The sequence below is a fragment of the Macrosteles quadrilineatus genome, unplaced genomic scaffold, assembly GCF_028750875.1.
Source record: "Macrosteles quadrilineatus isolate MER2022 unplaced genomic scaffold, UCM_ALF_1.0 Scaffold_9__3_contigs__length_116548681, whole genome shotgun sequence".
Lineage (NCBI taxonomy): Eukaryota > Metazoa > Arthropoda > Insecta > Hemiptera > Cicadellidae > Macrosteles > Macrosteles quadrilineatus.
In genome coordinates this window covers 67,136,777-67,162,073 of record NW_026542602.1, presented here as the reverse complement: position 1 = coordinate 67,162,073, position 25,297 = coordinate 67,136,777, and the positions used below count along the sequence as shown (strand labels likewise).

General features: G+C 34.3%; 3 protein-coding genes across 3 annotated transcripts; 1 reads left to right on the top strand and 2 right to left on the bottom strand.

The window, feature by feature from the left end:
• Window positions 1–1,754: 1,754 nt before the first annotated feature.
• LOC129004383 (elongation of very long chain fatty acids protein 7-like) lies at window positions 1,755–24,599 on the top strand. The gene is made up of 9 exons (XM_054432953.1): window positions 1,755–1,799; window positions 4,708–4,801; window positions 10,751–10,828; window positions 13,604–13,794; window positions 15,090–15,179; window positions 19,099–19,155; window positions 20,940–21,045; window positions 21,348–21,484; window positions 22,535–24,599. Exons 3-9 carry the CDS (start codon window positions 10,753–10,755, stop codon window positions 22,757–22,759), a joined length of 882 nt encoding a protein of 293 aa, XP_054288928.1. The 5' UTR covers window positions 1,755–1,799; window positions 4,708–4,801; window positions 10,751–10,752; the 3' UTR covers window positions 22,760–24,599.
• LOC129003531 (uncharacterized) lies at window positions 7,750–9,185 on the bottom strand. The gene is made up of 2 exons (XM_054431827.1): window positions 9,047–9,185; window positions 7,750–8,084 (listed from the first exon to the last, which is right to left on the bottom strand). Exons 1-2 carry the CDS (start codon window positions 9,183–9,185, stop codon window positions 7,750–7,752), a joined length of 474 nt encoding a protein of 157 aa, XP_054287802.1.
• Window positions 9,528–10,247, bottom strand: LOC129003530 (uncharacterized). Its single transcript, XM_054431825.1, has one exon. It carries the CDS (start codon window positions 10,245–10,247, stop codon window positions 9,528–9,530), a length of 720 nt encoding a protein of 239 aa, XP_054287800.1.
• Window positions 24,600–25,297: the final 698 nt, after the last annotated feature.

Here is a 25,297-nt window from a genome sequence, read left to right as displayed (position 1 = left end):
TGATGCCATATCTTCAAAACTTACCAATTGGATTAGAACTCATGCTAGTTAATTTTTATATCTGACTATAATGAGTTTCTAGTTATAAAATAAATCAATTATATGGGCTAGTAAATGTAATGTAGACAGCTTCATTGCAATTTATGAATTTTACTCCAGTATTATCTAAAAAAAAGTTATAGTTTACGAATTCCACCAAAGCCCATTCTTTTCATATTCAATTTTGTAATTAAATAACAGTAACTATACTATGCTTATCTCTAGATATCCTACTGAGATGGTGTTTTATTATTGCATTTGCCTCATTGTCTAACATTTTTACCCTTAAAAATTGATTTCACCCTTTCATTGTGGCACTAAAGTATTCAGTAAAATTACAAGAACGTCGTTTTCTCAGTACAGATGAGTTGAGTCAATCATGTGAGGATGATGAGTTGGGTCTTGCAGCCTACTGTAAGTGTAGACTAAGTGCTAGGTAAGCCGCAGGTGGTAAGCCATAGTAAAGCTTGTAATTACCTTCAGCAACTCGGCTTAGACTAAGTGGGCTCAAGCTTGGCCCCGGGTACACGCTTGCAGATTTACCTGGTATTTGTCTAAGTTTAATCTTTTGAGTCTAACGCAGACTAATTATGGTTTACAATTTGATAATGTTGGGTTATTTTATTTGTCCTACGAATGACGCCATTTTTTAATTCGTTAAAAGGAAAATTAACTTCATTTCAACGTATTTTAATGCAGTATTTACAAAATACATTCCAACGATCACATTATGTGTGTTGGTAACTGCAGGAAAATTCGCTTGAACGGGGTTTAAACAAAAAAATTAATATGACTTACACAAACATTTTTATCCGTGACTTTGTGACTTTATGCTTGAACGTTAAAGTAAAAGGTTAAAATAAAAGGGTGCACGTTAATTTTATTTTAAGGTTAGTGCGAGGCTGTCAACTTCAGACAGTGAAACAGTTGAACGAATACACTTCTAATGCTGATTTGGTACAGAAGGATCTCGATACGTTTCTATTAAATTTAATTTGGATAGAATTGTAAGTAATAAACATTATTAACTAAATACCTAATAAAACTATGTTTCGAATTACATATTTTATGTTGCAAGCTTTTAAAATAATGTCTAAATTGGTTTAACATTGTTAAAAGTAATAACATATCTATAGATATTCCAAAGACTGATAATTTTAGAAAACGTCCTCGACAGTTCCAAGTGTCATCATTAGTTGGCGAGAGCGTCGACTTTATAATGTCACTGACTCTTGTCATAGAGCCGGTTATACGCAGACAGTTATTTCGATAGTAGATAATGATCAAACAATGGATGGAAAGAGAATCCCCGTACGTATTATGGGAAGGCATTATTTACTTTGAAACTATCAAGAGTAATTGCCGAACCTAATGAAGTTAATTAAAATTATTTTATATTTACGAAAATACTAATTGCGCGCGTACCTTGAACGCAATAATTAAAGCTATCTGACAATCTTTGATCTCGTTTATTGACAATTACATGAATGAACACAAATGTAGGTATGCCAACAACACTTACAGAAATATAGTTAAACTTACACCTCCACAAACACAAATTAAACACACATAAACGCTTGTTAAAGGCCAGACAGCGCAAACTCAAGGTAAGAATCAGTCAATTGAAAAATTGAGTCTGGGGTTCACCTGATTAACCTTGGATTCTGAATATGTGATTCACTTTGCATACGATTGTTTCTTACTTGTCATCCATTCCCACACGTGTCGAACACCGTTTGGAAAGAGATTTGTCATTTTTGGTAAGTTGAATATAGAAATATTTCATTTATCAAACATTTGAAAAATTCATGAGCTGAAAGAATGGTGACGATGTGATAATGGCCGAGAATGCTTAGTCATTCTTACTTAGACTGTTGGAGAATATTCACTTCATATTTTCTGAGGGAAATATCAGAAGACCTAGTGAATTACACATCGAGTTAATTATTTTGATTTAAAACCATTTTTATAATGCCATAATAATGCGATGTACTTATAAAGTATAGTTGAAAATTTTCTTCAACGTGTTTTAAAATAATGTTTAAAGTTGTTTTAACCAGCGTGCATTGTCCAAATACTTTTTAACCATTACAAATAAATCGCCCATTTATGAAATCAACTATTTTGTAGACTACGTTGTTTGTTTTACCATTGCTTGTTATCCATGCATATATATACACAGTAAATATGTATTCGGATATATATTATTGGTTGTAAAAAAATAAAATACAAGAAGCACAAACTAAGTCTTGAATTGCTAATGTCATATTTAAACAATATCGATACAAAGATAAATTTATTAAATTGAAAAAATTGAATATTTTTATTTAGTTTAACTTGAACTCCAGGGTTGGCAGCGCTTTCCTAAAGTCACCATCAGATGTCTACAATTGCAGTGTGCAGCAAGAGTGCCAGAATATTTGACATTTCACCCTTTATGTTTATAACCTCCATCAATATGTTCAGCTTGGTTCAGTGGCCTCTTTTGGTCCCCTAAACAAGAATATAACAATATTCAAAATACCAGGGAATAGAACTACTTGTCTTCCATTAACCGAAGTATTATATAATATTTTGAGTAAACCTTACAATACTTGAGGTTAGGAATAATCAGGTTTGAATACAAACAAATAAAATTGCTCATTATGTTTTACAAGAGATATTCTATAATTATAGCCATCACCCGTCCTTTTCACATTCCACGGAGCTTTATTTAATGTTTGCCAAGATTTAAGTCTAGTTAATAAAACTAATTGTATGGTACAAGACTTTGGCTTAGGAGAAAAACATGGTCATTCATCCTCTTCATTGCATAAACATTTAACATCTATAGTTATAGATTATTTTTGGCCGTATTAATTAGATTTCCAGTTTGAATCGGTTTTTGTAAGTTCGAACAAAGAATCATCCGTTAGCTTATAAAACCCATCCACATGTTCAAAAACTAACTTAAAAAATTGACTATGGTGTGGAAAATCAAAATTATGGTTAAAATGATTAGGTTCATAATGTTTATTCGTTGTAAAACGTATTAAAAGCCTTAGACTACGTAAAATAGTATGGAAAATGTTGGCTATGAGAATCAATTCGACATCCAATTTCTAACAGATGTTTAAAACTTGAATATTCTTGAATATTGAACTAGAAAGTACATATAAAAGTAGTGTACATGTAAAAGTAGTGTAGTTATATTAAAAGTAGTGTACATTTTTAAAGAGCCAAAATTAAAGACGAGCTTTTAGTGGCTAAATTTTACTTTTGCTGGAAATTCCAGATTACAATCCTTCTTTTATTTAGGAATGTGTAATTTTATAGTTTGCTGTTTTGTAAGCTTTTCATTCGAATGTAATTTTAACAACTTGTTTTAAGGATTAGATGAATTACCAAGCCCAAATATAATTTAGTATAGAAAATCAGTATTATGTACGTGGCAATTAGGTCTAGATTCCACCTACATTAGAATTACATTAGAATTGGTAATTAGATTAGTATTTGTTTTAACAGTATAACTTTTAAGTGTCATCACTTCAACAGTTAGTCAAATGGTAAAACACAGAGTTTAGTTACAGGCCTTCTACAACAGATTGTTGCTGTTTTTACTTCTGCAACTCGTTCAACACCATCCTTGCTGGAAAAAAACTTAGTTACTCTTGTTAGGGGTCATTGAAAAGTTGGCCTTGTAGATTGAATTATGACCAGATCGCCAATGTTTATGTTCTTTGTCGACTTTGTCCACTTTGTTCGTTGTCGCAGTGTGTGAAAATACTCTTTTGTCCATATTTTCCATGTGTTCTCAAATAATGATTGACTAATTGGCCAACGGTTCAAACGATTTATACTTAGGTACAGTTAAGATGTCATCTTCAGGAATTAAATAACAGTCAGAAAATGCCCAGGCGTAAGTGCTGAACTATCTGAGGGGTCGGCAGAGAGTGTACATAATGGTCTTAATTTTAACATAGCCTTGTGCTCAATTCTAGTTGTGAGCGTAGTAAACGCCTGATATGCAAGGACTGAAGAACCGATAACTCTGTAAATATGGTATTAAGAACTTTTTATCGCTGACTCCCATAACCCACCATGATGACGTGAAGCAGGTGGCTAAATGAATAGTTAAACCATGTTCGATGGTGAATTTAGTTGAGATTCTTCAGATTTGAGGTTCTTCATTATTTCTGTAGTTTAATATTAGCTCCTATGAAATTGGAACCACAGTCAAAGTAAATTTGATTACAACGTCCACGTCGGGAAATAAATCTGACTAAAGCAGAGATGAACGCAGGAGTAGAGTCATGCTCTACTTCAATGTTCACTGCTTTGGTTACCATTCAAATAAAAATACAAATATATACCTTTATTTGTTTAAAATCGAAGGTAAAAGAACTGAACAAGTACAGTATAACTAAATGAACGTCTTTAGTCGAGTAAATTCGTAGTCGAGTAAATACTTAGTCTAGCAATGAAATCTGATGTTCATCAAATATCTAAATATTCCGTACTATGTTCTTACTTGAATATTTAATCTTTTTATAATAAATAATTAAAATATGAAATAATATACCCACTCTGGGAAACGTAAGAATTCTGCAAACAAAGACTTAGTCTTGATATAATTGTTATTAATATTTTAATCTCGATCCCTCTATTAAAGCTCTGGACGTTTTTCAGAAATATTCAATAATGTCCTAACGACAAGCTCTGGGAGTGGTCCGCTTTTAAACGATCAGTTAAGCGGACAAACTACTAAGTGCCTGAGAGAAAAGTAAGTCTCATTCAATACATACTTGGCATACGTAAATGTAATAAGGATATCCTGAAGACAGTCGACTACAACATATTATGTAGGTCTATAAAAGTGTATATAAGTACCGTTCAAATATTTTTTCCTTATTAATTAATGCAATCCAACCTCTTTATAATATGATTTATTAAATTAGTTGAATCAATAGAACGTATCATAAAAGAAGTTTTACGTTTTCATTATATATAATGTAGGGTACGATTTCTTAACTGGGCTACGGTACAATCGGATGAAAATATCGATCAGCAATCGAAATTGCGATCATTACACTTTGATTTGACTCACAGTGTTTCGTGGGTATTCACTATATTTCCATAAATCAAGATTTTTCCCCGTATTAAGTAAGACAATTTCCATATTTAGGGTATCCATCCTGGTTTTTTTCCAGGATACCCCCACTACAGTTACTTTTTTACCCGTCTAATTAATTACGTGTTCCTCAAGATGATTAACCAGGTTTAGAGTCTCCCTCAAACGAAACCCTCTAGTTAGTTATTAGACTATTTCTGATATATTTAATTAGTAAAAAAAGGAAGCCTCGCCTCCTAAACAATCATTGACAAAGTTGTAATGTTGATATCGAGAAATAATTTCAAATCGTTTTAAGGACGTTTTATGTGATTTGGGGGTTAGAAGCAATAAACCGTCAATAGTTAATCGGACTCTTACTTAATAAAATAATATTATTATTAGTCCTTCTTAAATGTCTGCTCTTCATTGATCATTTGACTTGGGTAGTAGCCCTACAATATAGATGTGACCTTGGAAACCATAGATTGTGATTGTGAGTTTGACATTCCTGTACTGGACAGCGTAATAAAAATGGAAGTGGATCGTGATTCTAATTTGATCAATTTTAGGTTTTTGTGCCATAATGTGTTCTGTTCTATTGATAATTGTGTAAGTTTTCTCCAGGGAAAACAATTGATATCTGAAAATCCCAATTGTGATGTGTGCGGGGACGAAATGAAAACCCTAATTCGTGGCGACAATTCTGATAAATTCCGATTTGCCAAAAAAAACACTAATGGCGGACACAATGTCAGAAAGAATGCTTTGGAAAAACATTTTTTTGAAAGTGCGAAGCCTGGCCTTATCAACATTTTGATAATAGTTTATTTCTTTTGCACCAATGTTGTTAACTATGATTTTTTGATCAGAGAAACGAGCTCAGCAACATCTCAAACAAGTAGGAGAACCATCTCCGATTGGCTTTCTTATTGTATGGAGGCTTGCTTTTGCTACATAGATAGCAAATACGAGGAAGAGGAGCTTTTAGGGGGTGACGGGATAGTGTTTGAAATAGACGAGTGTAAAATCGGCAAAAGGAAATACAATAGATGAAGATTGGTTGAAGGAGTGTGATGATTCTAGGGATGATTGAAGTAAATGTGGACGTGGACACGACAAGAAGGGAAAGAAGGGGAGGCAGATACAGGATTGAGATTTGCCCAGAAAACAAACGTGATGCAGTAACGCTTATACCGTTAGTATTGAAAAGTATATCAAACTGGGGACAATTCTTGTAACGGATCTATGGAAAGGTTACTTTAATTTATCGGCTAGTGGATACATCTTTTTACCGTCAACCACTCAGCAAACTTAATCGATCCGATAACGTCAACGAATACTCAGACCATCGAATCGTCGTGGTAACTCAAAACGGTTCAAACGGTCACTCAAAACTGGGATTATGTCGGAAGACTTAGCTACGCATTTGGTTGAGTATTTGTACCGCCGTCAAGTCAAACTGTCTGGTGACGACCCTTTTCTTCACTTTTTAAATGCCACAAGATTGTTGAACCCAGGAAACTGAGATATTTATAGGTTTATAGTGTGAAATGATGTTAGAATGAGTTATTTTGTATAGTTCATCCAGGTGTTATAGGTATTTTATATTAGCTTATTATGCAGTGAACTATGCTTAAAGTTAGTCGTTCTTTTAGTTTATTCAGTTTTTAAAGATATTTTAGTTAGTTATATATTAACCAGTGAACTGTGCTTTAATATTTGTATTTTAAAGTGCATTTAGTTCTTATAGATATTTTAGTTTATATATCTTATACAGTTAGCTGTGTTTAAAATGTGTTACTTTTTTATAGTCTATCCAAATGTTATAAATTTTTATTATGCTACTTATTTTCCAGCGAACCTTCCATACAATTAGTAAGTGTTTAAAGTTTGTGAAGTTGTTACGGTATAGGTAGGTATTTTTGTTGTTTATACAATATTATCCAGTTAACCAGTGAACTGTGTTTACACTTTTTTAAGTTTAGTTGAGTTGTTCTAGGTATTTAAATTTATATATCTTATTCAGTTAACTGTGATTAAAATTTGTTACTTTTTATAAGTTTTCTAACTGTTGTAAGTTTTTATTAGGTTACTTATTTTCCAGTGAACCTTACTTCGTGGCTGCATTGAGTGCATTAGGTTAGATTAGGAAGGTAAAGTTTAGGTTAACTATAACCTAAACTTTAACTTACCTAATCTAACTTACCTTCAAAGGACTAAATGCAGTCACAAATCTGCATAGGTCCAGACCTTCATTCACCACATGCCTTTTCCAATTTAAACCAGTTTTTTCCATATATTACAGCAAGTTTGGCTAGGTTTGGTTGGTTTAGAACAGTTTTTACTTATAATCAGTGCGAATTAGTTCCGCTAAATGTTGAACATCTCCAAAAAAATTACATGGTTATAAATAAGGCGCTCTACTTTTCTATTACAATCTGACCGAGACATTGTGGGAGTGAGGTGAGAAGTGAGATCTGAGGAGAAACAATCGAACTGAAAATACCAAGCCAAAGAGAAAGAAGAACAAGATAAGTAGAGCAGGCAAAATACGTACGTAGTGTAGTATAAGTAAAATGTCTACGTTTCGGTTTTGGTTCTTATTTACTGCTTACTGCTTACTGCCATGGCCACTTGTACCCTAGCTGGTACTTGGCCTCGCCAACACGCTGTCGCCAATAGTCTCGGTCCCATGCATCTTCCTCTACAAGCCTCATCCTTTCCAAATCTTTTCGTACTTGACCCCACCACCTGGCTTTCGGTCTACCTATTGGTCTTCTTCCCCTCGGATTTCCTCTGAGTGCTATCTTCAGTAGACTCTCCTCCTTTCTCCTTAGGATATGGCCAACCCACCTTAATCTTCTACTCTTAACTTCTCCATTGATATCAGGGTCTTGAAATAATTCTCTTAGCTCCCGGTTGTGGCGGATTCTCCATACTCCATCTTCACATACTGGCCCATATATAGTTCTCAAAAGTTATTATTTTCTTTTCTGAGTTCTTGCTCAGGATCCAATTTTCCCCCTCCATATAAAAGTACAGGTCTTACTATAGTTTTGTAGATTCTAATTTTTGTCTTTCTCGTTAAAAGTTTGGATTTCATTAGTTTACTGCATGCGTACCAACTCTTATTTGCTAAATTTATCCTATTCTAAATTTCCATGTCTTCCGTATTTTTGTCAGATAGTAGAACGCCTAGATAGGTGAAATTATTTACTCTTTGGAATTCATGGTTGTTGACTTGAAAAAACTCTTCATTATTTCCAGCTTCTCCTCTTGTTACTATCATGAATTTGGTTTTTGCATCATTTATTTTTAGCCCTACATACTCAGTTTCATTTATTAGTATCTCCGTTAAAACCCTAAGATCTTCTTTTCTTTCAGCCATCAGTACTACGTCATCTGCAAAAGCTAATATATTAATATTCGTTCCTAGTTTTAGTCCTATGTGTGCATTTTTTACTGTTTGTAGGGCTTCCTCTAGAGCAATGTTGAATAGGAGGGGGGAGAGTCCATCCCCCTGTCTCACCCCCGTATTCACATTAAATTTAGTTGTGGTTTCTCCATCTATCTTCACTTTACAACGAGAGTTTGAGACACATGTGGTTACTAATTTAATAAGCTTATCTGGTATTCCGAATTTTTCCATTTTCTCCCATATCTTTGCTCTGAATAGGCTATCATACGCTTTTTTGAAGTCTATAAATAAACAATAGCATTCCTTGTTGAACTCCCAGTACTTTGCTAAGCATTCCTTAAGTATAAAAATATGATCCACAGTGGACCTGCCTTTGGTGAATCCAGCCTGCTGTTCACCGACAAAGGAATCCGTATATACTTCAAGTCTTCTTTGAATAATTTTGGACAGAATCTTATATGTAACATTTAAAAGAGATATTCCTCTATAGTTATTACATTCTTGTTTATCCCCTTTTTTATGGATGGGCACTATTAAAGCTTCTTGCCACTCTGTAGGAATAGTCTCTTTATCCCATATTTCATTAATTAACCTATGTACTTTGTCTATTATTATCTGGCCTCCTGCTTTCAGCATCTCTGCTGTCACCCCATCTTCTCCGGGTGCCTTATTGTTTTTGAGGTCGTTTATTGCACCCTTTACTTCTTCTATGGACGGATTTGGTACAAAAGGTTGTACATTCTGAAATGTAGCTCGTTCTGTGTGATTTGTATCCTCTTCACCATTTAATAGGTCGCAGAAATATTCTCTCCATACTTCTAGACCCTCGGCTTTCTGTATAATTACTTGCCCTGCTTTGTTTTTTATGCCATATGCATTAGGTTTGAATCCTTTTTTGAACCATCTAATTCTTCGATAGAATTCTCTAGAGTTGTTAGCTGTTTGGTCCTCTTCCGTCTTTTCCAGCAATCTATTTATCTATTCTCTTTTCTTCCGTCTGAGAATTTTTACTGTTTCTTTTGCTTTAATCTCATAGTTCCTTCTGTCAATCTCTCTTCCATGTTTCAACAAAACGTCTTTAGCTTGTTTCCTTTCATTTATCATTGTTCTACAATCTTCATCAAACCAGGGTTTGTTTTTGCTTCGTTTTTTCTTCCCGCAAACTTCCTCAGCACATTTTTGTATTGTGTTTCGTAGTGACGTCCATCTCTCCTCAATAGTGAGTTTGTCATTTTGTTCTTGTTCCTCCAAGATTTGAAATCTATTGGATAGTTTAATCTTGAACTCCTTAGCTGTGTCCTTTTCTCTCAACTTTTCAACTGCAATGCTTTCGTGAATTTCTTGTCCCTTCCTTTTTTCAATGCAGATTCTTTGTTTCACCTTAACTAATACTAGGTAGTGGTCTGAACCACATTCAGCTCCTCGTATGGTGCGTACATTTGTAATATGACTAGAGTGTCGTCTATCAATTAGTACATGGTCTATTTGGTTTTTGGAGTGACCATCCGGTGATACCCATGTTGCCTTGTAGATGTCCTGCCTTGGGAAAAACGTGCTCATAACCCTCATGTCACAGCCAACTGCCAGACTCAACAATCTCATTCCATTGTCATTGCTTTCTTTATGGAGGCTATTCCCTCCCGCTGTACCTTTCCATACTGGTTCCTGTCCAATCTTCCCATTAGCATCACCTAACATTATCTTGGTGTCATAGCTTGGTAGCTTCCTCCATTCTTATATTGCATTCTTATATTCTTATATTGCGGTTCTTATTTACACCGCAATATATTTGAAAGTTGGGTAGATTTTCTTTGTGTTACGAAATTTAATAATCCTGGGGGCGTGTAACCGTTAAAAAATAGTTTGTACGATGAGGTTTGGAAGAACTTTGCTTTTTACTAGATTGGCTTCCATGTTGAAAAAATCGAATCGATTATGGTCTGAATAGTGGACATGCGATTATTCAACAGTCGAATCAAAGTGTAATGATCGCAATTTCGATTGCTGATCGATAATTTCATCCGATAGTATCGTAGCCCAGTTGAGAAACTGTAAAAAAGTATTTTGGTGTCTAAAGTATTTTCATTTGTAAAAGTAAAGCTAACAATGAATTACGATACTATATACAAATATAAAAATAAGTTAAACGTTAGTTGTTTTTGTAGGTCCTTTTATTATAAACATATATTCGAATGTTCTAGGTATGGTTAGTTCTGCAAACGTTCTAAAAATGACATTCCAGGAGGCTTTGAAACCGTATGAATTTCAAGAATGGGAAGGTGAGCAAATATAGTTATTTTGATCATTCTGGATTATCCCATCATAAACTTCTTATACGTTAATACTTTCCTATGAAATTGTAACCATACGAATTTAGGTATTTTAAGCCAAGTATGAATGGATATTAGTGTAGGGTGAGTGGCGTGATCTTGTAGTCTTGTTAGTGACTAAGGTCGACATGTTCCTTAGGCACAGCTGTTAATTAATAGCCCATACAGCCAATGGCAAGGTAATAGACCAATTATAACAAATGAATAAAATAAAATAAAAAATTATGTTAAAAATAATAAGGTCCATAATGTTTTATCACTGTGAAAATGTTAAATGCCTTAGCCCATGTTTTTTTACCCTTTTTCATGGTCTGAAGCCACCTTCACAAATAAGGTAAAACATAGGAAAAAAACTATTATAAAACAACAACTTTATTTGTAACATAATTATACATCATTGATACTACTTCCATGTCTAATTAGGCGACAGGTTAGTACTCTGATGGTGCTGAGATATGTTGCAGAGGTATGAGGTTTGAGGGGTTCTTGAACTGTGTGGTATGCAACGCGCTACTACAATCAGAAAGTACAATCATGCCTTGGCCCGCCACACATTGGAGCGAGGAGAGGTGCAGGTGAGGCACAGATGATTCTGTAATACACATGTTTAAATGGAGCACCGCACATTTAGCAGCCTCTGTCGGTCCTCCACGGCGTTGTAGTTGAAATACATTGCTTGCTTCTTGCCCGCGCCTGCGTTGGGTTTTCTAGTGTTTTGTGAGTGAAAGATATTGTAATGGAGCATTTAATTCAGATGGTTATATGTTGTTGAGCATTGCATTCCATTTTGCTAATGCCACTTTCAATAAAATTATGGATATCATCAACTGTTGTTTGTTTACACGAAAATATTTTCTAAAAGACCGGTCTGGCTGGTCAGTAGTTAAAACATGGCTTAATCTTTTTTTTATGTTATCACATTTCCAAAAACATTTTTACGTTTTTTGGATAGCGAATTGAGTAAAACTACTATTCAACTCACAATCAGAATGATAATGAATGATTTGATCAGTTAAGGTCAAAGAAATCTTCCTCTACTCGCGAAAGTAGGACCAAAGCTAGGAAACCTCTTTCCGCCTCGCTTCAATGTGCGGTGTCACGAAAAAGTCCTTTCTTCCGCCTGCACCTAGCCTGCATGTAGCCTGCACCTCGCCTCGCTTCAATGTGCGGCGGGCCTATGGCCTGGCGCTGGTCATCTGAGTATAGGCAGAGGGGGCAAAAGGTGGAGACTTGACCGATCTGTACAGAGATATAGCTCACAAAAATAGTTTAGGTTTTGGTAAGTAGACGATGGATATGCAAAATAATCTACACTACCAGTACACCAGTACAATATATTGGTTTATTTCCTATGCATACAAGCTACTCTGTAGCCCAGACACTTCATAAAGTCTATCGATTTATTTACTCCGGCTTAAGTTATAATTGTCAGATGAGTAAAAATTTTTTTGGCTATCGTGGCTGAATATGTTTCAAAGGAGGAAATGTCCCTTACACATCCTTATGCCCCTTTGGGGTCTATATAACAGAAATCCATGAAGTTAAATAAGTGGTAATCGGATAGTTTTTTTTTTGTTTTTTTTTACGCTAGGAACGAGCCTGGGACTTTTTTTCACATTACTTCAGGCTAGACCTAGGGGTTGCGGCATTATTACTTAGATAACATCTATCATCTATTGGTGATTCGGCGGGATTTGAACCCGAGACCTCAGGGACTGAAGCCCTGCACTGTAACCACTCAATCGGATGGTTAAAACTACTGTATTTTATAAACGAATGTGAAAACAATTATCAAGCTTGACAAATAATTATAACCCATTTCTTTATATTTTATGGACGTAAATATTGCTTATTAAATTGAAGTTGTAGTCTTCACCCTTTCACTGTTCTCATTGTAACCTATCTCAGGTTTGTCATGCATTTTTGACCACGTCTACTAATTATCATCTCTGTTGTCCCCAGATGAAGCTGTAGATTCGCACTGGATGATGTCCAGTCCCTACCCTGTAACTGCCCTCATGGTAGGCTACCTCACGTTTGTCACATATCTCGGACCTCGACTACTAATTATCATCTCTGTTGTCCCCAGATGAAGCTGTAGATTCGCACTGGATGATGTCCAGTCCCTACCCTGTAACTGCCCTCATGGTAGGCTACCTCACGTTTGTCACATATCTCGGACCTCGACTACTAATTATCATCTCTGTTTTCCCCAGATGAAGCTGTAGATTCGTACTGGATGATGTCCAGTCCCTACCCTGTAACTGCCCTCATGGTAGGCTACCTCACGTTTGTCACATATCTCGGACCTCGACTACTAATTATCATCTCTGTTGTCCCCAGATGAAGCTGTAGATTCGCACTGGATGATGTCCAGTCCCTACCCTGTAACTGCCCTCATGGTAGGCTACCTCACGTTTGTCACATATCTCGGACCTCGACTACTAATTATCATCTCTGTTTTCCCCAGATGAAGCTGTAGATTCGTACTGGATGATGTCCAGTCCCTACCCTGTAACTGCCCTCATGGTAGGCTACCTCACGTTTGTCACATATCTCGGACCTCGACTACTAATTATCATCTCTGTTTTCCCCAGATGAAGCTGTAGATTCGTACTGGATGATGTCCAGTCCCTACCCTGTAACTGCCCTCATGGTAGGCTACCTCACGTTTGTCACATATCTCGGACCTCGACTACTAATTATCATCTCTGTTTTCCCCAGATGAAGCTATAGATTCGCACTGGATGATGTCCAGTCCCTACCCTGTAACTGCCCTCATGGTAAGCTACCTCACGTTCGTAACGTATCTCGGACCTCGCCTCATGGCAGATCGCAAGCCCTTCAACCTAAAGTATACCATGATGGTGTACAATATCGCACAAGTCATATACAACATTTGGTTTCTTCATTTGGTGAGTAGAATACTTTCACATTTAATTAATGATGTAATTCTGATATTTTAAAGTAAGCGAATAAAGGTGAAACTGTCTTGAATTTCCTAAGGATTGATTCGTGTTGACTATGCCTCCATTTATTTTATTGAGAAAAATACCAATGAAATAAATATTGGATATTGACGAATACTGTATTACAGTTCTATGATTACGGTACTATTAGGCCTAACTGACCTTACAAAAAGTAAAAATTAGTAACGATAACAAATTTTTTGTTTGATAAAGTAAGTTTTATGCAAATAAAAGAACAATATTATATTCGGATGTATTATTTAGATATTTTAAATAAAAAAAAATCTATGTCATGGAAATAAATTTTAAAATGACTTTTTACTTTATTTTGAATCAGTTGTATTTGCTACTAGGCATTCGGTAATGTTTAGAAGACATTAGACCAAAAGAGAGGTGTTTTCGTGTTGTAACCAAGTTAGCCGTGATTGAGCTGGATACTCTGACCACACTGTCCCCGTAATGGTAAAGTTTTTGTACAAACTTCTGCTCCAACTCTGTCAATACCTCACTAACTTGATAAACATGGTCAATCTACCTTTGCCTTTGAAGGTCTACAACGTCTATCTAACTACAACTAAGTACTTTAATATTGCAAGGAAAAACTTACAACTAAATTGTTTAATGTTGTTATGTTAAGATCCCTAATCCTCTTTGTGTTTGATGTGTGTATACTAAGCTTATATGTATTTGCAAGTCCTCCTACTGTCAGGTTTGTTGTTTGTGACAAAAATAGAAAGTTGTAATTTCTTCGTTATAAATTTAGCCTTGTACATTATACATCCTACTTGTACATTTATGCTTATCATGAAATGACTAATGCTAAAGACAAATCGTAAAATAAAAGATTCATACATGAAACATAAAGAATTAATATATACAAAAACATTCGTATTATGTGTACTTGTGCGTACTTAAGTACATACATAGTATGTACTTATTTTTAGCATAAGTACATGTAATAAGCATATTTTTGTATATATAGAGATTTTTATCGCATATTTTGCGTGTGCTGTTACGCGAGAGAGACGGGGTTGGTTTTCTGCAATCAATGGGTTGGAAAGGAATCCTTCAAAGTTTTTTGTGGTTCTTACGTTTAAAATGCCTCTGGCATTTAAAAAAAAATTCTAAAGATGATCTTATAACCTATTAAAGAATCATTTCCATTTTGTCCTGTTAATTGTACTTCTATAAATTTACATTATTATGTTTGGTTGAAATATAAATGTTCATTATAATTTTAGTATTTCAGCGAGTCAAAGATGTTTGGCTACATGATGCAAGAAGCTTGCAGTCCGTCCTATCCTCCTCGGAACCAAGCTCTCAGGCTGTTTGTAAGTACAAATGAAGTACCTCCTGTTTGCTAATAAAGTCCATCCTCATAAACCACCGACGTCGCAACACGAGAACCTGTTATCGTACTAGGTATTGACTATAAAGTATTGACTTTGTATTGAGAAATGTAGACTATTTTATAAAATCAAGGTGCAATGCTTAAGTTAAATATAAACACATTACAGGAACCTAATTAGAACTGGCTAAAATCCTAAAGCCATGCGTCAAGAGCACTACAAACCATCCAGATATTAAAGATTTACCATTAGCCAAATCATGCCTAACAAATCCAACATAAAACTCATAAGACCTACTTGTATTAAATATTTACTATGTTACTGGACAATATTCTACTAAAGCAGACACAGTAACAAATTTATTCTTGGGCCCATATATATTATTATTCTTTGACAGCAAAATAGGGTTAAAATTAGGCCTATGTTTATTCTTGCCTATAACTAACAATAAACTTAATTTACAACTTACCAATTTAAGTAATGATAAAATGTTCCTCACTATACTATTTACAGTTTACTCACTATTTATCTCACTTAGTTTTTTTTTTCAAATGTTTTTCCTCAACATCTCCTTCGTGGGTTCAAATTTGACACACCCACCCACACTTTCAATACCTTGTTTTGCTCCCATGAGAGCCACAACAGTCTCAGTTTTTAATTTATTCATGTCATTAGTTTTGCATCCGTTTAAAATTGCTGAAAACTCTTTCTAAAGGCGCATTGGAGAAAGGAAAAACCAGTAATAATTCTATAACTTTTTGTAAATTTGGAAATAATTTTCACCTACTGCATTTTTTACTTCAAACATCTTACTCCAATATCTGTCAGCATGTTCATTATGTGTTACATTTTGTGTTGCTGCTTCGAGTTCTTTGATTTCCTTCCACTTCAATGCATGTAGCTTCCACTCTGAATCAACTTTTTGAGGATCAACTATATTTTTGAGGACTGGGAATCTTTGAAAAACATGAATGAGACTCTTAATTTTGAAATCTTGGGCAGTTTTGGGATCTACTATTTTTATGCGGTCAAAAACACCGTCAGAAAAGTTGAATCTTGATTTGATCTGTGAAACCAATTCAGTGTAGAAATTCATGCAGTTAATTAAAAAAGCTTCTATCAGTGACTATTCCTAAAACATATGCCAAGAACTCTAAATAAACATTTGTGAATCTATTGTTCATACACACAACCATGCTCCGAACTGTAGATGAAGGTTCTTCAAACAAAAATTTAAATAATAAAGATTTAAATAAGCTTTCAACGGCTCAAACTGTTCTATCACATGATCCACACATTGTTTTAAGGATAACCAACGAGTAATCGAAGGTGACAGTATCTTGTGTACCTCAGTTGCAAAGAATAATTTAAACTCTTTTAGTGCTAGGAAAACTTCTGTTGAAATGTGATGCCAAATTTCTCAAAATATCTTTGGTTTCATTTGGTAGTTTAAGACAAGCTTTGCTAGCTGCCAAATGAGCCATATGGCACGACCATTTGACACAAACTACTTGCGGGTACTTCTCTTTCAAAAAAGAAAACACTGAATGGTGCTGTCCCACCATCGAATTGGTGGTATCGGCACTAGAACCAACTAAATTTTCGATTGGAATGTTCTTTTCTAAAACACAAGTCACCATTGAATTGGAAAGGTATTCAACCTTGGTTTTACCCAACCTGGGTTTTACTGAACCAGTTCTTTTGTCACAATACATTACTGACAGAGCACATTTTTTTCTTAGTTCCTGTTTCTTAGTTCCAATGTCTGTTGTCTCATCCATGATTAGAGAAAAAAAGACCCTGGCTCACCTAATTTGTTATAGAGTAGCTATAAAAATGTCCTCCCCAAGGTTTGCTTTATAACATTGGTAGTTTTTGTTCATCTCATTGCTAATTTTTCTGCAACTTTGGAATCAGGGCAAATATCTTGTATAATAGGTGAGAGGGTATCCATTACAGAGAATGGTAAATTGTTCACTGCTATAAGCCCTGCTAATCTTATTTCAGCCCTTTTAATTTGGTCATCAATTTTCCCTTCTGCAATCATTTTCGTAAAATCCTTGTTTGACACAATTTCCCTACTCCGCTTAACATGCCTTGCACTCTTCGAATGCCTACGAAGCTCTGTCTTATGGGCTGTCAATTTAGTGTCGCATATCCTGCAATAAGCCATGTCATAACCTTTTTCTTTTGCTTTTTGCTTTTTCAAGCCAGTTGGTAAAGAGAGGTAACTTTAACCAACCTTGAACAAATCTTAGCTCACTGGCTTTGTATTTGCTTTTCCCTAAATTTGTCTTTTTTCTTCTGATTCCCCGACAAAGGCTCGTGGGATATCAATAGAATCAAAGTCAGAAATTGGTGCCGGATCATCCGGGTCATCATCGTCAAATTCAACGACCGGCAACACATCAGGTGTCGAACTTGTGCCAGGTTTAGGTTCAGGCGTTTTTGTGTTCGAGGATTCAGGCCTGCCATCCTCTTTAATACGATCTTGTTTGGCTTTTGAAAACTTTAAGAGGCAGTTACGCATTATACCGTAATCACTATTCAATATTGCTTGTTAAAGAGATGTTTACACATTAAAGAGAAGGTATTAGGCTTAGTTAGTAGGCTAGGGTCAAGTCTTAGATAATGCTAGAAGTCTGGTGGTTAATAAATATGTCCGTTGGTCAGTAAAAAGCACCTTCACTTATCGCAAAGTTAATATGTCATAATCACCCAACCTTTTACAAAGTCTACTAGGCTAAGTCTACAGTAAGCTAGGGCCTACTTATTACGATGTTCATTAAAAAATAGGTTATTCATTAAACTACCAAAGTTTGTTGGTTCTAGGTCTACACAACAGAAAAATACAACCACAAGCCAACTTTACATACTGAAGTAGGACTACATTTAAAACCTTGAGTTTATAAAATGTCTAAATCATCATCATATAAGTAGCCTACATTGGATAAATACAGTCCAAACACATATCTGGTCCAAACAAATTAGGAACATCAGCTTCACTAATCTCCAAAAAAGAATCTAACAATTCACTTTACACTTTACTGCTTCAATTTTCATTTTCACGCTTCGCCGACAAACAAACAAAACTACTAATATTCTATCAACTGAACTACGAAAGCCGGTTAGCGAACGGAGTGGAGACTGGAAAGACAACGGGAATGGGAATGAATAAGCAAATTCCACAACGTTTCAATTTCACGAATCCCGATGGATGACGAAGACGGGACGACGAGAAACGCCACAGAGTTAAACACTCATGAATCATGCATCAGACTGTGCAACACATTCCTGAGTAATAACAATTATGAACATAAATACATTAATGAATTATTAATTATTATTATTATGATTATTATTAACATAAATGAATTATTATTACGGTATTAATATTGGATATATTAATATTAATATTGGATATAATATTAATGTTGGACTTGGGTTGTTGAAAATACCCCTTTTTACCCTTAAAAATTAATTACCCTCGAAAATACCCTCGAAGGCCCAAATTCCCTTCGAATTGGCAACGCTGCAAAATTATGAAACCAACAATTTATACTATAGTGTATAAGTAAGGTTGTGTTCTGAGAAATGTATGAGACATAAATTTAGAGAAAGACGTTTTTGTTAAAGAAACAGTGGTAAAACTATGTCTTGAGTGCAGTTTTGTTTCACTATATTTTTACTTATAGACATCCGAAGAACAAAACAACCTGCGCAGAAACGAAAAGATCACGTGGTTCGGGCCAGTAGGTGTGGCGTACCCTTCAATCCTGTGCGGGCCGAAATGGCCCAGGGTTCTTTTGTTTCTGAGATGTCTATAACATACTCAATTATTCGTAACATATAATCCCATCTGTGAAGATTACTGTCTAAGTTTTTAATTTGTATTTTTCAGTCATTTAAAGTGACATGGGTGTGGCTGATGTCCAAGGTAGCCGATTTAGTCGATACGGTAAGAAAATATATACATCTAAATATAATCTAAATCTATACCATTAAAAACATAACATAAAAGAAGATTTACTTAACTTAGAAATATCCATAAGACAACAAGAAGACGACCGACAAGAACACTTTAGACACAACCTTATACATGAAGTAAATAAACTAAAATTGGAAAACAAACGACCAAATTCCAAAAGAAAAACCAAAGAAGACCTATCTCTTATTGATTCTATAGCTGAAAAATTAAAAGAAAATAATGCAATATTAACACAAAATGACAAAGTAAATTCAATAGTTGTTATAAAGAAAACTGATTACCAACATAAGGTTAGTGCTTATCTTGAAAAGGGTAAATTTAAATTATCAACAAAAGACCCAACAGAAACATGCACAAAAAATACAAATACAACAATATCAAAATGTAAAAGCATCACACAAAAAGACAAAATATCTTTGAAAATGCCAAATCCAAAATCCCCTACATTACGAGCACAACCAAAAACGCACAAACAAGACATCCCAATTAGACCAATAGACAATTTTCGACAATCCCCTACTTACAATTTATGTAAATATTTACACAGTAAAAAAAAAACAATATAAATTTGAACAAATCTGTCAATGTATCTAATACATACGAATTGATAGACAAAAAAAGATATTAATATACCACAGAACTCATTGTTTCTTTCATTTGATGTAAATGACATGTATACAAACATACCTATAGATGAAACCATTTAGATACTCGAACAACAATTAATCGACCATGGAACACTAACAAGACCTCAAATTAATGATGTAATCAAACTAACAAAAGTTACACTAAACCAAAATTATTTTCAATACAACAATTCATTTTACATACCTTTCAATTAAACAAGTTGGTTCTGTTCTATGATGTTCAATAGCATTAAAGTTACAAGGATTACCAACAGGGTGCAGCACTATTATTTCTTTTACATTTATGACAACAGCTAATTTGCAACCAAAAGGTGAGTGAGCGTAGCGAACGAACTTCAACCTGGAGGCGAGTGAGCGTAGCGAACGAGCTAACCTGAAGGCAAGTGAGCGCAGCGAACGAGATCCAACCTAAAGGTGAGTGAGCGTAGCGAACGAGCTCCAACCCAAAGGTGAGTGAGCGTAGCGAACGAACTTCAACCAGGACGTGATTGAGCGATGCGAACGAGATCATCTTGAAAATTAAACGTAACGGTACTTTCTTTCCATCGGTCTGTCTTAGGGGAAACCTATAACTTAGGCGATACGAAGTTCGCCAGGTCAGCTAGTATATATATATATATATATATACAAAAACTTAATGATAATAAAGCAAATGAATTTAACGTGCTAAAGAGGAATATGTATTGTATGCTGTTTGTCTAAAATAGTTTTTATGTGTATCGGTAAGGGCATTTAAAATCTACATTTATTTGTTATATTTTTCAACTGTAAGATATGTTCCCTTTTTAGGTAAAATAGCGAGGTCTAGAAAATGGAAAGAAGTCTCAAACTTTTAAAAATAGGCAATTACATTCATAGCTTATAAGACAAATTATTAAGGCTTGATTTATAGGTATATTTATGTGTTTAAAATGCTGTTTAATAAATCACTGACCTTAAAACATGTTGAGTGAGTGATTATTACCGACTGGGTGTCGCACAAGACTGCTAGCGGAATGTATTTTAAACAGCTCCTATTTATCATAGAAGTATAAATTTGTATCTGGTTTGACAAACGAGGCCTTAAATATAAAGAAAACAGGTTTTTATAGTTTCTTTATTTTCTAGATGTTTTTTGTGTTGAGGAAGAAGCAATCACACATATCATTTCTACACTTGTATCATCACACGCACATGGTAGTTATCGTGTGGTTGTATCTGAAATATGTCAGAGGTGAGTCCCCGATATAATTTCCGATACAATTAACTAAATATAGAGTTTTATTAGTGTTTTCGATTATATGCCACCAATCCACGAATAACGTATGCTACACGTATACTTTTACGTAGTCAAGTTTAGTGTAATATTATTAAAGAAATGTCCAAGTTTTTATTTGATTAACAGTTGGGTAAGTTTTGTCTAACAGTTGAGTATAACTCAATATTTATAAGTGAATCCTTATGGATCTAAAATAATACTTTTCACTTGGGAGTATATAGCCTAGAGTGAATGCATTGCAATGTCGACTGTTACAGGAGAGCAAGGCATCATGATCGGGCTGGTCAACTCAGTTGTGCACATTATCATGTACAGTTATTACTTCTTATCAGCTCTGGGGCCCGGCGTTCAGCGATATCTCTGGTGGAAACGATACATCACCTGGCTACAACTCGTATGTATCTACCTTATACATGGACGCTAACAGTTAATTACAAATATCTATCTTTAATCAAAATACTATAGTTGAAATCTCAGTTGGTTGGAATCGAAGTTTTGCAAGTGTCCAGCCGTTATGTTTATGCATTTTTGTATAATTACTGCATTTGACATTCAAAATATCAGTTTAGTGTACGAAACTATCTATGTTTAGTAAACGGAAAGACTATTCAAATATATTAGTTAAAAAACAACCCTTTTATCTATAATGTGATCTAGACTACCTAATGTATGTCTAAACAATCTCAGGAAACTTGATTTAAAGCTTTTTCCAACCAACCCTATACTATGAAGGTTTCCCATGCTAAGGTTTAGGTTTATGCTAATTTGTATTATTTACACTTGTTGTTCTGCCCGTGTTTCGCGCAAACAAACATTGCAAACCTATTTGTTTGGGCTTTATTATTTTGATTAAGGCTTGTAGAAAAATACATGTTTAACTGTTTATTATGACAGTTGATTTGGCCATTTAACTTTTAAATTTTAGTTGCCTCTCAGGACTTGTAACATTTCGAAAACCTAACCATTGTAATCTATTTGTTAGTCATCATCTTAAATGTAATATTAAAACAGCACGTTTCAATGCAGGATTGTTTTAATGCAATGGACCATTTGGATTATTATAAGCTTAGGTTTTTTATGAACTGCTGTGTGCTGAAGGAAGTTAGTTTTACCAAACAATATATAACGTATTGCAAAGGATATGGCTTTTGTCAAACATATTATGAACGGGATACTAAAATCTTACACTAACTACGATTATAGACAATCTTTTTTTTTTGTACACAAGCCCGTCCTTTTGAATCTCCAAAAACATTCCAGAAAACTAGCGCAAAATCCTTAATTGTGAATTAAAAAAAACTCTTTAGCTCATAACTCAAGTCTATTGTTTTCCATGTTTACAATTAGAATTTTATAGAGGTGTCCATAAAAACTTTGGATTGTAATAACGAATATTTTTTTTAATATTAAGTAGTCTAGATTGTAATCGCTGTGTCGGTGACAGTTCCAGTTCTTCGTGCTGATGGTGTTCTTCGTATCCCTGTTGGCCATGTGTTCTACACCACCACTTCAGACCGCCTACAATGTGTACGCCGCTCTACAGGGCGTCATATTCACCGTATTGTTCCTCAACTTTTATTTCAAATCATATAACAAAACATCGAGAAAAAGTTCAAAAGTCACAAAAAGTGTTGAAAATAGTAGTAAACATGTAAAACTAGGCAAATAGTTTAGGTCTTATTAAATATAGCTTAGTTTACTTTTTTACTTTTTATACTAAATACATGTTATTACTTTTAATCTGATTTAAAAGAAAACGGGTATTTTGTTTGATCATCAAATATGTGTTTTGTAAAATACATTATGTCAATCCACGAAAACTCATTTAAATACGTAATGTCTGCATTTTTGCTACAATTATCTTGAGATTAAAAAGTATGAACTCTATGGCTTACAAATAGGGGCTATTTATCGATCTTATTGTAAATAACATTAAAAACCCACATCAATGTAATACCACTAGATGAAACACTAACAATATTCTATTACTAAAATCGGCACAACGTTATGTTGCTTCATGGGTTTAGAGCAGTTAAAACTGTTATTTTTCATTTCAAAACCTGAACCACAAGTATCTAGGAGGACTAAACTATATATTTGAAGCTATACAGGGTGTCCCACGAAGAGGTTCAGACGTTTGATTTGGTATTACTTGCCCATTTATGTACCGAATATTTTGAAACTTTTCACAACTTAGTTTTCTGTGAAAATTTCAGCTCCCTAACCCCTGAAGAAAGAACATGTTTGGCATATTAAAAAATGATACTTTAAAAACATTAAACATTCTGTTTTTGGTTTTGTAAAATGTTTTTATTCACATTCTAGGGAAATAATGCTTTTTAATCAGGAAACTCTAGATTAAAGCAAAAGCTAAAAGTAGAGTCGAAAATTATTCAACCATCCTTCCACAGTGACACACTAATAACAGCGCTTAACTGATGAATCATATTAAGCTCTTACAAAGAAATTCTGCTGCATCTAGAATAGTTCCCTTTCAATTGGTTGTTTTAGTTCCTCATCATTATTGAATCTATATGTATTAGCTTGTTCCTTCAAGTAAACCCATGAAAAAGTCACACAGTTTAATTTGGGGATCGAGATGTCTAATTACAAAAAAAAAAACTTCCACGATCAATCCAATGGCAATGAAGGTTGTCATTTAGTAATTGCTTGACATGATTTGCACCATCTTTTTTGAAGATTGCTTGATACATTTCTGGAACCGTAAAATGAGTCAAGACAAGTTCATTTAAAACTTGTGAATGCCTATTTCCAGTCATTTTAATGTCTGAAATGTCGTAGTACAGCACACCATTACAACTGACAGCATTCTTATAGGAAGCAAATTGGTAACATTTTAAATATGCTACCATTTTTATTCCACAACATTGTTATGGAACTGAAATTTTCCCAAAATACTTTTTAAATCTACTTCATAAATTGTGTAAAGTTTCAAAATATTCGGTTTATAAATGGACAAGAAATATAACATCAAACGTTTAAATCTCTTCGTGGGACACCATGTATATTTCACTCGAAGTTTTTTTAACGTGGCAAATGTCTCGCCGGCATACTGATTAATCTTTGATAATTATAAAATGAAATAGTCTACAACCATCCCCTTGCGAAAAACTTAAAATTGGCAATGGGTATAAAGTTACGTACAAAGTTACAGGTATAAAATACATTTATATTACGACCCGAGTGTTTTAAATATCACCATGACATTCCGCCGCCCTTTGCCAGCCGCTCACGAGCCCCGGGCGTTATTGGCTTTGTCGACCGCCGTGTCATTGTGGATTAAATGACGTGACGATGAGAGTGTTTCTAACTGTTGAGTAAAAGTATTCATAAAAAATATGGTATAACCTTAGTTTACTCGCAATGCAACAATTCAAAATGCACAGTTGACGAATAAAGTAATACTGCTCCAAAACAAATTATTATAAAACACGATTGTATATAATAGTGCATTTAAATTTTTGTTTTTTTGAATGTGTAAAATAAATATTTTGTACACGTGCAAACAATTGTATTATTTTATATTTCCCTTTGACTTTATACATTATATGAAAACAAGTGTTGTATTTATTAAATTTAACTTGTTTTGAAATAATTACTACTTATATTAACTCATTTGTATTAATTTATCTTATGAATAATAGTATAAGTTACATGTTAACATATAGATTAGAGGAAATATTTTTTTCAATTCACGTAAATTTGTTGCTCTTTTATTTAAATGTGTTGTTGCAATATTAACATTAAGGAATTAAATACCTATCAGTAATACAATATACTAACCAGCACGAGGGAACAAAAAAAGGGGGGGGAAATGGGTTTGTTTGTTTGATCACAAGGGGGTATGTTTTTTTTCATCCAAGGGGTGTATGTTTTTTTAACCAAGGGATATGGATGTTTGTTTGATCACAAGGGAGTAGCCTATGTTTTATCCAAGGAATATGGATGTTTGATCACAAGGGAGTATGTTTATCCTAGGGATATGGATGTTTCTTTGATCACAAGGGAGTATATTTATCCTAGGGATATGGATGTTTCTTTGATCACAAGGGAGTATATTTATCCTAGGGATATGGATGTTTCTTCGATCACAAGGGAGTATGTTTATCCTAGGGATATGGATGTTTCTTTGATCACAAGGGAGTATGTTTATCCTAGGGATATGGATGTTTCTTTGATCACAAGG

Coding starts and splice junctions, on each gene's coding strand:
- LOC129003531 (XM_054431827.1), bottom strand. CDS start 9,185: ATGCTGAAAGCAGGAGGCCAGATAATAATAGACAAAGTACATAGGTTA. Junction 8,085..9,046: donor AAAAGGGGATAAACAAGAAT/GTAATAACTATA, acceptor TATATGGGCCAG/TATGTGAAGATGGAGTATGG.
- LOC129003530 (XM_054431825.1), bottom strand. CDS start 10,247: ATGTTAGGTGATGCTAATGGGAAGATTGGACAGGAACCAGTATGGAAA.
- LOC129004383 (XM_054432953.1), top strand. CDS start 10,753: ATGGTTAGTTCTGCAAACGTTCTAAAAATGACATTCCAGGAGGCTTTG. Junction 19,156..20,939: donor TAGCCGATTTAGTCGATACG/GTAAGAAAATAT, acceptor TTTATTTTCTAG/ATGTTTTTTGTGTTGAGGAA. Junction 21,046..21,347: donor GTATCTGAAATATGTCAGAG/GTGAGTCCCCGA, acceptor CGACTGTTACAG/GAGAGCAAGGCATCATGATC.